Below are 13,033 nucleotides of genomic sequence, written 5' to 3' on the forward strand. Positions count from 1 at the left end.
CCTACGGCCTGTCTTCCGCAACAAGAGAAGCCACTGCAACGAGAGGCCTGTGCACTGCAACTAGGGAAAAGTCCACGCAGCAACAAAGACCCAGCATAGCCAAAGAATTAACAAATTTTCAGAGTTTAGCTGAGCAAAAATCAGTTCCAATCAAGCAGCGCCAGATGGGAAGGGGTTAGGAGGGGTCCACCCCCTGGAGCTGGGGAAAGACTTAAACGGGGCAGAGAAACAGCGGAAGCAGAGGAAGAATCTGATGGGTGATAGCTGAAAGCTGGTTGGTTGTTCGCGGTGCGCACACGTTGATTAGGCGTTGATTCTGTAAACTGGAGGCGTTTACAGGCCACATTTCAGTTGGCTCACACAGACCACTGAGGCATCAGAGCCACCTCTGGACAGGGGCCTCCTTGTTTAATTAAAGACAGGGGCAAGGGCCAGAGCAGCTCTCCTGAGCAGAGTTCCAGGCAGGAGAATAAAACTGGGGAGGACAGTTAGGGACCTGCTGTGGAATGTCTTCGATGATGGACAGCCAACTCTTTACAGAACCAAAAGTAAGGGGGGCGTAATTCAAGAGCTGGCCGTGTGACTTCTTGTGGGGGAAGGACCTTTGTTAGACAAAACACCTAGAAAGGACGTGTTGGTTCTGGAAAGGGAAACCTCAGCATCAGGCCAGAACAGACCAAGACAGACAGTGAGAAAGCTGACATGCTCAGTAATAAAAGTAGGAAGAAATGCCATATTCTGTCTGCAAAGGAGACACGAGGAAAGTTTTGAAAACAGCATGTCAGGAGGGCAAAGGACAGGGAGGAAATCTTGTCCGGGACGAAATTCTCTATAGGAGCTAAAGCATATGGAGGAAGGGACTTCCCTGGTGGCCCAGTGGCTAAGACCATGCTCCCACTGAAGGGGGACTGGGTTTAACCTCTGGTCAGGGAACTAGATCCCACACGCAGCAACTAAGACCAATTCCAGCCAAATAAACAAATATGTGTATTTTTTAAAACAAAAAGAATATGAAACAAGCCCAAGCTTCCAACCTACTATTGGCAGCTACGTGCCTGCCTCTCCCTCACATCTCCCAAGTCTAGAACCGCTATCTGTCAGATACATGTCTGAGAGGTGAGGAACAGTGCATGTGGACCCACGAAGCTCACATGGCCAGGGCAGAGAGCAAGCCTGGGCAGGACGCCACCAGGGAAGGAAGGAGGGATCCCAGACAGGACATCCAAGTGAAGGACGAACGTGTAAACTGGCTTACCTGGGAAGCCATGCAAATTTCTAAGACAGGAATACATTAACGCAATTTCACTTACGTCTCAAAAACCAGGAATCCCACCTAACACCTTGTTGTTGTTCAGTCTGACTCTTTGCAGCCCCAGGGACTGCAGCACACGAGGTTTCCCGGTCCTTCACTATCTCCAAGAATTTGCTCAGGCTCATATCCATTGAGTCTGTGATGCCATCCAGCCATCTCAACCTCTGTTGCCCCCTTCTCCTCCTGCCCTCAATCTTTCCCAACATCATTGTGGCCCCACATATATAAGCAACCTTTACATCCAACTCCTGATAGTTTGGGAAAGAATGATGGCATGCATAGATCGCCCAGTGTCCATACTGTCCTCCTTCTTCCTGTTTATAACTAATTTTTAACATCTTAGCACCACCACCAATGCTTATGTAATCTCAGGACAGATGGGCCCACTCAGACTGATTCCCTATTCTCTTCATTACCATCTCGGGCAAGATGTATTTGGGGATGTCAGTTTCACCATTCTGTCCATGTGTTCCCAGCGGTGTTAAGTGAGAAATACCGCTCTGCTGCTACTCCATCACCTCCATGTGTTTGAAAGTAGGTGTGTGTGTGTGTGCACCCACCTGTGTCTGACTCTGTGGACTCCATGGACTATAGTCTACCAGGCTCCTCTGTCTATGGGGTTCTCCACAGGCAAGAATACTAACATGGGTTGCCATGCCCTCCTCCAGGGCAACTTCCCTACCCAGGGATTGAACCCCTGTCTCTTGCATCTCCTGCATTGGCAGGTGGATTCTTTACCACTGTGCCACCACCAGGGAAGCCCCTAAATACATGTGCTTCTATGCAAATATTCTGATGAGCTCAAATGTGTACGTGATTATTCCATTTTCTATAGTGGGTGAACTTATTCCACAATCTATGAAAGGCCAATGTAATGCTTCTTGCAACTGCTTAAAATATTCCTCAGCTGAGGGTCCAATCTTTTCCCCAAAACTAACTACAAATTCAAAACGACAGTGTAAGAGTCACATGGCGTCTTGTTATTTTCAGAATGACGCCTTCAGAACAACATGATTTCACCTGTCACCTGGACTGTTCTAGACTGCTCCTTGACTACAATAGTTGACACTTCAGAAAGTTTCCTCCTGATGGAAAACTGCACTCAGAACAGAGCGTCTCCAGTGGAGGCTGTCTGATGAGTCATCGGAACATTAGAGAACAGTCAGGATTCATATGTTTGTCTAAATGGTTACATAACACTCATTGCTAGAGAGACACTGGCAATTAGTTTTTGCAATTATTGTGCTGGTTCTCTTTTCCCATCTCCTGAAAAGGCAACCAAAAAGGGCTCAATGATTTGACCTTATCCCTGGAGTATGTCCATGGTCTCCTGGCTTTCTTTGGAGTGCTTGGGAAAGCAGCAAACCTAATCTGCAACCAAGTATTTCCATTTGAAAAGGATGTGATAATGCCAAAGCAACCTGCCTGGTTCCAAGGTCAGTGAGCCTGCAGCCTCCCTGAGGTTGTGGACCATCTTCCAACCTGCCATCGCCTGCCTCTTTCACTATTTGTGCTGCTGTTTCTGGCAAACGTTCATCCTGACCCTTACAGCCATTCCCAATTGAACGCATATAACTGGTCAATTCCTCTTAGAGTTTTCACAAGAATTCCTATTTCTATTTCAAAAACCCAAAGCAGCAAACCCTTTAGCAGTAGTGCTTTTTAAACTACTGTTTCTATTTCAGTGCCTTTATCAACAGATATATGCATGAGCTAGGAGTTTACTCATGTTCATTTTATAAATGGTCTTTTAATAACTCCACAGTTAGCAAGCTCAGACGAGCACACACATGTACTCAGTTCAGTTCAGTTCAGTCACTCAGTCGTGTCCGACTCTTTATGACCCCATGAATCGCAGCATGCCAGGGCCTTTTAATTTAAAACAAAAACACTATCTACCCCTAACTTCACAGAATCTGTAGTCTAAAAGTGTTTATTTACCCAAGTCAAACAGATTACTTAGTGACACATCTGTGTTGCAAGCTATCAGAATTTCTAAGGCATGCATCCACTTAATAAAAGGGCTTCCTAGGAGGCTCAGTGGTAAAGAGTCCACCAGCAACGCAGGAGACGCAGGGGATAGAGGTTTGATTCCTGGGTTGGGAAGATCCCCTGGCGGAGGCAATGGCAACCCACTCCAGTACTCTTGCCTGGATGGAGGGGCCTGGTAAGCTGCAGTCCATGAGGTCACTAGGAGTCTGACATGACTAAGTGACTTCACTTTATTTTTTCACTTTCATGCATTGGAGAAGGAAATGGCAACCCACTCCAGTGTTCTTGCCTGGGTGTTCTTGCTCCCCCAGGGACGGGGGAGCCTGGTGGGCTGCCGTCTATGGGGTTGCACAGAGTCGGACACTACTGAAGCGACTTAGCAGCAGCAGCAGCAGAGCACGCATGCATAACATTTCCTTGTTACTCCTGGGTAATTTACCTCTTCATCTCTGCTCTTTGCTATTTTCTTGCCTTTATTCATACTTGTTTATCTGAGAAGCACAAAGTAGGTAAAAATTAAATATTTTCAATTTACATAATAATTGAAGTTTAGGAGAAAGAATGAAACTACAGCCAAAAATCAAAGTCGAATATAAATAAAGTTTTAATATTACCAACTGATTTTTTTCCATCCTATCTGTGAGCCTTTGTTGCTAATCATAAAAATTGCTTGTCCAAGGACAAATGAAAATAGAATGCATTTCAGGCAGAACATTTGTCAGAATGAATGGTAAATGGCAAGGTGACACTGAAGACTCATACTTGGGTATCACGTGTGCCTGTGCTTCCTGGTCCCAGAACACAGCAGGAGCCTCCTCACAAATCAGGCAGTTCAGAGTCCGTGGTGAGGGCCGTGTGCACATGTGCATGCGTGCGTGCGTGTGTGCGCGTGTACATGCATGTGTGTGTGCATGTGTGCGTGCGTGCGTGTGTGTGTGTGTGTGTGTGCACATGCATGTTCAGTCGTTCAGTCGTGTCTGACACTTTGTGACCCCATAGACTGTAACCTGCTGGGCCCCTCTGTCCATGGGATTTTCTAGGCAAGAATACTGGAGTGGGTTAGACTATTATAAAATAATGTTGACTCTGATCATTTGTCAAAGTAAACTGAAGTCAGAGGAGAAGAAAATGTTCTTGACCAGGCAATGCTGATGAGGTGGCAAGCAGCACAATGATAGCAAATAATAACCCCTCAGAGAGAAATTCTTAAGCCCTCCATGCCAGGAATCTTAGAAAGGAACACAGAGGCAACCAAGAAATCAAAGTAGTCCTGGGACTTCCCTGGTGGTCCAGTGGTTAAGACTTCACCTTTCAATGTAGGAGGTGAAGGTCTGCTCCCTGATCAGGGAGTGAAGGGGCTTCCCTGGTGGCTCAGTGATAAAGAATCCGCCTACAATGCAGGAGATCCTGGTTTGATCCCTGGGTCAGGAAGATCCCCTGCAGAAGGGAATGGCTACCCACTTCAGTTTTCTTGCCTGGAGAATCCCATGGACAGAAGAGCCTGATGGGCTACCTAGTCCATGGGGGTGGCAAAGAGTCAGACAAGACTGAGCAACTAACAGTGACTCCTTTCAGGGAGTTAAGAGCCCACATGCCTCATGAACAAAAAACATAAAACAAGTAATATTGTAACAAATTCAATAAAGACCTTAAAAATGGTCCATCTAAAAAAAACAAAAAAAAACCTTAAAAAAAAAAGAAATCAGAGTAGTCTTTATGGCATCATGTCTTCTCTGTCTCTTGCTGACTTAACTGAGCCCTACCCATGCTAACCAAGGAGACCAGGGAGGATGAGTTGGCAAGTGGAACAAAGTCAGATGGGAGAGGCCCTCCAGGAAGGCTGGAGGTGTGCATACTGAGAAAACAAAACAAAAAAAAGGTACAATTCCATTAGGAATAGTCTCATTTAGGACAGTGTAGCAATTTTTAAGATAAACAATTTTCCTAAACATTCCTAGTTACTTGAGTCACTTGTCTCTGGGTCTTAGTGGAGTTCCCAGCCTTTCTGCTCATTTTATCTTCTCAGTGCAAATGAAAAGCTGGAAACAGTCAATATTCACACCAGTTGGGTGTTTAAAATAAGGCAAGCTAAAAGTGAAAGTGTTACCCGCTCAGACTCTTTTGTGAGCCCATGGACTGCAGCCCACCAGGCTCCTCTGTCCATGGGATTTCCCAGGGGAGAATACTGAAACCCAGGTGTTACTTAATCCTGAAACCACTCCCATGATGGAGGGACAGATGACTCTATGTCCCTTTTTCAGGCGAGGAATCTGAGACCCAGAGCATAGATGTTTCCTGTTGAACCTCAAAACTGGCAAACACGCAGAGCCTCCTACCCTGAGCCTCCATGCTCCTTCCTCTAAGGGGCCGGCCTCCTTGCTCTCTGCCCCCACGGCTCCACCTGCAAAGGCCCCTTGGTGCCTCCTTAGCCAACTTCACTGTGCCGTGAATTACGAGTTTCCCTGGGCTTCCAGGTGGCACAAAACACCATCAGAACACAAGGTCTTTGTTTCAGTCCTGCTGGGCTCTCTCACTGTGACTGGGAAAACAACAGCCGGTTCTTCCTCACTCTTGCCAAGATCCCTCATTGATCCCTGAACCAGTTTAAGCAATCAGATGCCTAAGAGCAACATTGTTACCTCCAGCTCCAACTCCTACAATTCTGGGTGAAAAATAAAGAATTCATCATTGGGCAGTAACAGCAGGAATGAGAACGCTGATCAGCTTGTCCGCGGGGTGTTTCACTCTGTCTCATTTATTTGGGCTAATTGGCAGTCGAACCCCATGCCAGAAGCAGAAATGCACGCGTGGCCTCAGGCTAACTGTCTCACACCTCTGGCAGTGAGGAAAACTCACCACCAGAGCTGCCTGAGGTTGTCTAATTCCTTTTTTTTTTTTTTCCCCATTTCGAGGGCAACTGAGATGCACCGTGGCGGACATGGGCCAGTCACTGATGCTCTTCTGTCCTGTGCAGAACCTGAAGCGGGTGGCAGAGACCTGGATGGACGAGTTCGCCGAGTACATTTACCAGCGGCGCCCGGAGTACCGGCACCTGTCCACTGGGGACCTCTCAGCGCAGAAGGAGCTGCGCAGACAGCTCAAGTGCAAGGACTTCAAGTGGTTCATGGCAGCCGTGGCCTGGGACGTGCCCAAGTACTACCCTCCAGTGGAGCCCCCGCCTGCGGCCTGGGGTGAGGTGAGGCGCCCGGCTCTCCAGCCCCCTGTGAAAAACAAAGAATTTATCCCCCACGCCCCGTCCCCAGATGGGGGCTGCTGAAGCCCTCTGCTCCCTTGCCCAGCAGTCAGTAAAGGTTGGCTGAAACCATCTCTGATAAGCATCTGTTCAGCCTCTCTAGGAGCTGCTGGGGTAGGACAGTGAGCTCACCCCTGGAGCCGTTGGCCACTGTTGACTCTGAAAATTGATTTTTTTTAGCGCACCTGGAAAATATTTTGATTTGAGATTTGTGAAAGTGCCATAAGAGCTGGCAGAGAATGAAAATGTCTCTGGTGCTGCTGTGTACATAAACGTGCCGTGATGTCCAAGATAAAATCCCTCCCCCCTCCTCACACAGCCTGACTGCTATTTGTCAGAGCAAGGATAAGGTGTCCAGGGGCTTGGCAGCTTCCTAACCAGGTATGCCAGGCAGAATCACAAGGACAGACTTTTCCAGAATACCCAGCACAGAGGCACGTGTGGAACCTCATCGGTTCCTTGGTGGCGGTTTGGTTACTCAGTCGTGTCCAACTTCTTGCAACCATCTAGACTGTAGCCTGCCAGGCTCCTCTGTCCATGGGATTTCCCAGGCAAGAATACTAGAGTGGGTTGTCATTTCCTTCTCCAGGGGGTCTTCCTGACTAAGGCACTGAACCAGCCTTTCTTGTGTCTCCCACATTGCCAGGTGGGTTCTTTACCAGCTGAGTCACCAGGGAAGCCCCATTGGCTCCTTAAATAAGGACTAAGCTTCCCAGCTCCGAGTGCTGCTTTTTAATTTTATTTCGTGATCTAAAATGGAAACAGCTGGAAAGCCTCCGTTGGCAAATCCAAAGCACGTACCTTTGGGCATGTAAAGGACTCTTGTGACGGGTTCAGTTCCATTCAGCCCTGCTCGTTCCCTTAGGAAAGAGCATGCTAGAGCAGGGATTCAAATGGAATGGTGTGGATTTAGCCGTGGTCTCATCTGCTCATGGCAGCGGACTGGGCAGGACGTTCTCGCCATTCCAAGGCTCTGGGCTTTCGGAAGCCAGGTGTGGACTGTCTCGCCTCATGGAGGAGCCTTCCCATCGTTGTCCTTGGCTTCGTGGTGTGGGGAGAACGTGTCTCTGCCTGCTTAGCGTCTGTGACTTCGCGGAGCTCTGAAAACAGGAGAGGCCTGCATGTGGCAAGGAGGGGTGGGGGGGAGGGGAGGTGGGGGGGTGTCCTGGGATGAGCCCAGGCTCCCTGGGGAAACTCCTTCAGGGAGTCACCTGCGTGCTGCTTGTTTTGCTGAGAGGCCCAAAGATATGTGGTTGCCTATAGACCTGGGATACCACCCGCAAGAAGGATGGCGCCAAGGCCAGCACCACACGCTCCATCTCCTAATGTTTTTTCCTACATCATGTGGTCCTGACCATGGATGCTTAAGTCAGTGAGTACTTCGGTCTTTAATCCAGTGCATCTTGGGGCTTTGCAGTTCAGATGGTAAAGAATCTGCCTGCAATGCGGGAGACCCAGGTTTTATCCTGGGGTTGGGAAGATCCTTTGGAGAAAGGAATGGCAACCCAGTATTCTTGCCTGGAGAATTCTATGGACAGAGGAGCCTAGTGGACTATAGTCCATGGGGTCGCAAAGAGTCAGATATAACTGAGCGACTAACACTTTCACTTTCTTTCCAGTGCATCTTAAACATTTCATTAATGCATCCCTGGGATATTAATAATATTATGCTGCTAGTATTCTTTTTGTTATCTACCAGGGGCTTAATTTACAGCCACAGAAATTTAAGGTACAATCCAGAGAGAGCAATGTCTAACCCATTATAAGACATAAGAATTTGTTACCCAAAAAGTAGGTAAGTTTCTTCCTCGAGGTTTTTTTTTTTTTGGTTGAGGTTATGTCTGTCATCTTTCTATAATGATCTAAAAATGGTCCTGCCTTAGTGACTAAGAACATCCTCTAAGACCTCACAGTATCGCTGTGTTCATTCACAGCTGGGTTAAAATCTCATCCATCTTCTCCCTCTGTGGAGTCATAATTTTTTATTCCTTCCCGTTACTACCTAAACTGCAACTGATCACATTTTCCCACATTGCCCGACTAAATAATAACTTGCATTTATAAAGCACCTTGGGGGGAAAAAATGCATCTTGCTTGGAAACAGATTTGAAATTTCCCTGAGGTTCTAGAAAAGATACAACTTTGCCAGAATAATCAAATGAGAACCATCTTACAACCAGGTAGGCGATGCCAGTTTCTGTATCTATTACTCTTTGTCTTGGGGTGTTTTTTTGAGTTTTTTTAATTTTATCTTTAATGGGAGGTTAATTGCTTTACAGTATTGTGTTGGTTTCTGCCGTACATCAACATGAATCAGCCATAGGTATACACATGTCCCCTCCCTCAAGAACCTCCCTCCCACCCCTCTAGGTTGTCACAGAGCACCAGATTTGAGCTCCCAGCATCACACAGCAAATTCCCATTGGTTATCTAGTGTTATCTGTTAGTCTCAACTGTCTCATATTGCTGCATGGTTTGCCTGGGCCCTAGAGACATTTGAGATCATCATTCTTGGTCTATACAATCAGACATGGAGAATGTCAGATTTTTTTTTTTTTTTTAATATAATGGCAAATTTTTTTCCCCAAAGCTTTAGAACAGCAAACCAAGAAAGGTCATGTTTAGGTTTAGGAAAAGAAGACGGTGGCAAAGTAGTTCTAGGACCAGTTACATTTAGTGACATTTATTCAGTGAAGGGGTGACATACAGCAAGGATGAAGAGTCAAGATGGGAGGAAGGCAGAGGGAAGGGAAACCAACAAATGACAGGGTGTGGGTGTAAACCACACTGGAAAACACCCATTTCCCAAGCAGAGGGGAGTAAGAGTCATGCCTGGACATTTAATGCAGGGGGCGAGGCCATGGTCAGCCAAGAAGTTTGTTTGGGTTTTTCAATAACGTGGAAAACCCAATATTTGCAATGTAGCTTAACTGAAATGAAGTGATGAAAAGGAAAGACCATTGTCTAGCTCTATATTCATAATAGCGACCTGGTATTAATGGTAGGTAAAAATTCTAAATGTGCAGAACATATCTGTGGACCCATTTCATCTCTGAAAGAAATTCAAAGTTTTCACTCATGTTTTTCTTTTCCCTCTAAGTGGGGTGCTTTTGTTTATTACTTTATTTTGGAATGATTTTAAATGTACAGAAAATTTGCCAAAGAAGGTACAGAAGGCTGATGTACATCTTTCATCCGCTCCTAATGTTAGCATCATATGTTTGTGACATTAACCACGGCACATTTAAACCCAGTAATTAGTACTGGTGGGCTTCCCAGGCAGCACTAGTGTTTAAGCGTTACCTGCCAAAGCTGGAGATGTTAAAAGACGCAGGTTCGATCCCTGAGTTGGGAAGATCCCCTGGAGGAGGGCATGGCAACCTACTCCAGTATTCTTGCCTGGAGAATCCCATGACAGAGGAGCCTGGCAGAGCTGCAGTCCATGCCGTCACAAAGAGTCAGACGCAACTGAAGCGACTTAGCACAGAGCACAGAGTACACAATTAGTATCCGTACAAATGAATCTCAACTACAGACTTTATTCAGATTTCACCAGTTTTACTTTTCACCAATGTCCCTTTTCTGTTGCAGGGCCCAATCCAGTATATGAAAAGGCTATTTTATTCCCTATAAACTTGAATTTTCCGCATGGGCCACACTCCTACATAAATGTAATAGGTCACTTGCTGTTTTGATAAGAAAGTGAAAAGGGAAACACACATTGTGTGTGTGTGTGTGTGTGTGTGTGTGTGTGTGTGTGTGTTTTAAAGCAGTGGTAGCAAGGAACCACAAAGCTCCAGCAACAAAAACACAGCATCCTTGGTGGGCGCCCTGTGGCAGGAAGCAGGTAGCTTGCTGTCTTATTCGCTTGTACTTGGAACGGCTTCCACTTGCTTGTCCGTGCCAACACAACTCCAGGTAAACAATGAAGTGCCAAGGCAGTTTCAGGCTCTGGTCGTTGGAACCCAGCTCGGAAAGGATGTGTGCATTACAGACCATAAACAACAGAATCCGCCGGTTGTCACGTGTGTCTCCAAGCTCATCCGTCCGCTTCCACCCTCCTTCCTGAGGCTCATTCTCCACTGAGATGGGAGATCAGGCCACTGCCTCACTCAGGACCTTCCAACAGCTCTCTCGGGGTCAAAGTCCTCACTGTACCGGAATCACCTGGCCCCTGTTGTGCCCCTCCAACCTCATCCCTCCCTGGTGGCCCCCAGCTTCCTTTCTCCAGGACCTCAGTGCTGCTCCCCATCAGGCTGGGCACAAGCCCACCTTAGGGCCCTGTCACCTGCTGTTCCCCCACCTTAGACCCCAAGGTGCTTCCCTCACTTCCTTCAGGCACTTCCTCAAAAGCACTGTCTTCTCAAGGGCCCTCCCCCAACTGTCCCCCCTGTCATGATGCAGCAATGCACATGGGGTTGCTCACCTCATATGCTCCTAACCCCCTGCCCTGCTCTTCCCTTCTCATCAGCATCCCTCACTATGCAGCAAGCTCTGCCATCTACTTATTTCTTGTGTTTCTCATCTATCTAGAGAGCCAGTTCCAGGGCAAAGGGATTCTGTTGATTTGTTAAGTTATGACTGCCTTTCAGCAGCTAGAAGCAGGATTTGGCATATTTTGTTGTTCAGTCACTAAGTCATGTCTGACTCTTTGTGACCCCATGGACTACAGCACACCAGGCCTCCCTGTCCTTCACTATCTCCCAGAGCTTGCTCAAACTCATGTCCATTGAGTCAGTGATGCCATCCAACCATTTCTTCCTCTGTTGTCCCCTTCTCCTCCCACCTTCAATCTTTCCCAGCATCAGGGTCTTTTCCAATGAGTCGGCTCTTTGCATCAGGTGGCCAAAGTACTGGGGCTTCAGCTTCAGTCCTTCCAATGAATATTCAGGTTGATTTCCTCTAGGATTGACTGGTTGGATCTCCTTGCAGTCCAAGGGACTCTCAAGAGTCTTCTCCAACACCACAGTTCACATCTAGTATATGCTCAGTAAATGCTTACTAAGTGAATAAACAGCAAAGGAATGGAGGATCCTGACACCTTGACATCTCTGCATGCACGGCTGTTTGCAGGCCCCCACAGGAAGCCAGACTCTGACCCACCTCACCGCATGGGAAGGGTCTCCACACCACCCCCTGGCCAGTCTGCAGAGTCCGCCTCTCTGGGAAGCCTGCCCGGGAAGAGATGGTATGAGTGATGAATCTCAGGTGACTGATTCCAGTGGACTGACAGGTCCACATTCCAAACCATAGTCCAACAAGATATGAAACCTTCTCTTCTGACATCCTAAGGAGAAGAAAAACCTCCAAAAGCAAAAATCCTCTGTATGAACAATTTCCAAATTCCCCCTGCCAGCTTCCTACCCCAAAGGCAAGAAGAGATTAAAGTCACCTCTGATGGAGGCATCATTCTGCCCTCCGGTCACCAGGGTAGTGGGTGGAGTGAGGAGGCGACACACCCTGAGAAAATAAATGGGATTCTGAGTCATATAGTAAGTTGAGCATCCCATGGTGCTCTTCAGATAGAAGCAATGCACTTTCCACGATGTGCCAGAGAAGAAACCTGGGTGAGAATGGGTTTAATTCAGAAAGCTGTTCTTAAACCAGGCACAGAGGAAGTGAGTGTCTCTTTTTTATGTCAAGATGCTAAATGGACAAAATAGAATTTCCTATTATGTTTCGCCTTCTTATTTCTTCCCCTCCTTAGAATTCATGAATTCACTATAGCCATTTATAGTACTCCTTCACTATTAAAAAAAAGAGTTGTGCAGAATCTCACATCTTCACATGCATGAAGGACTAAAAGACGTAAAAGAGACAGGCGTGTCTTTCCCACTCAGGTGTCCTCCAGCTGTCCTCAATGTGCCAGTCTTGGCACAGCCGTCTGTCATCTTGCCATTGTGCAAAACTTTAAAAAAAAAAAAAAAAAAAAAAAAACCTTTATTTTAAAAATTTATTTCAATGCCGAACTCCTTCTGCTGCTATTTAAACTCCTCGCTCAAGATTCAAGTCACCCTGAGTGGTGGCATCTTCACACAGACAGGCCCCCGGAGTCGTTCCAGCTCTCCTGCTCGGCTCCAGCTGCTCTTGGCTTCCTTTCACTTTCTCTTTCTTCTGATACTCTCATGGTACATGAGGTCTTTAGATTTCTCCATTCAGCTTCCAGGAAACGAAGCTTGACACTAGGGGTGCATTATCTGATAATATGTGCTGTCTCTTTCAAAAAAATTCTATGCAAGCTTGGCTGCTGAGACAGAGGGGAAAGCCGGGGTCTGGCTCCTCTGGGGAGAGTCATGGCCAGTGTTCTCACCTCCGCAACCTCCACTGGCAGCCGAGTAACCTGCAGAGGACTGGTCTTACTACTTTCTTGGCAACCGTCCCAGTACCATCCCTACCATTCAACTGCTCTCTGTCTAAACCAGATCTGTAAACTGAGCAGCTGTTCAGAGATGGCCTGTCATTCTCTGAGTGTATGA

The 13,033-nt window shown here is 47.0% G+C and overlaps 1 protein-coding gene across 1 annotated transcript in view; it reads left to right on the forward strand.

Moving 5' to 3' along the window:
• The window catches only part of GALNTL6 (polypeptide N-acetylgalactosaminyltransferase like 6), a 1,502,749-nt gene that overhangs the window by 1,423,106 nt on the left and 66,610 nt on the right, over positions 1 to 13,033 (forward strand). The window contains exon 9 of the mRNA XM_019965771.2: positions 6,279 to 6,500. Coding sequence (XP_019821330.1) covers positions 6,279 to 6,500 — 222 coding nt within the window. The remainder of the gene's footprint in view (positions 1 to 6,278; positions 6,501 to 13,033) is intronic.

Source organism: Bos indicus, chromosome 8 (genome assembly GCF_029378745.1).
Source record: "Bos indicus isolate NIAB-ARS_2022 breed Sahiwal x Tharparkar chromosome 8, NIAB-ARS_B.indTharparkar_mat_pri_1.0, whole genome shotgun sequence".
Lineage (NCBI taxonomy): Eukaryota > Metazoa > Chordata > Mammalia > Artiodactyla > Bovidae > Bos > Bos indicus.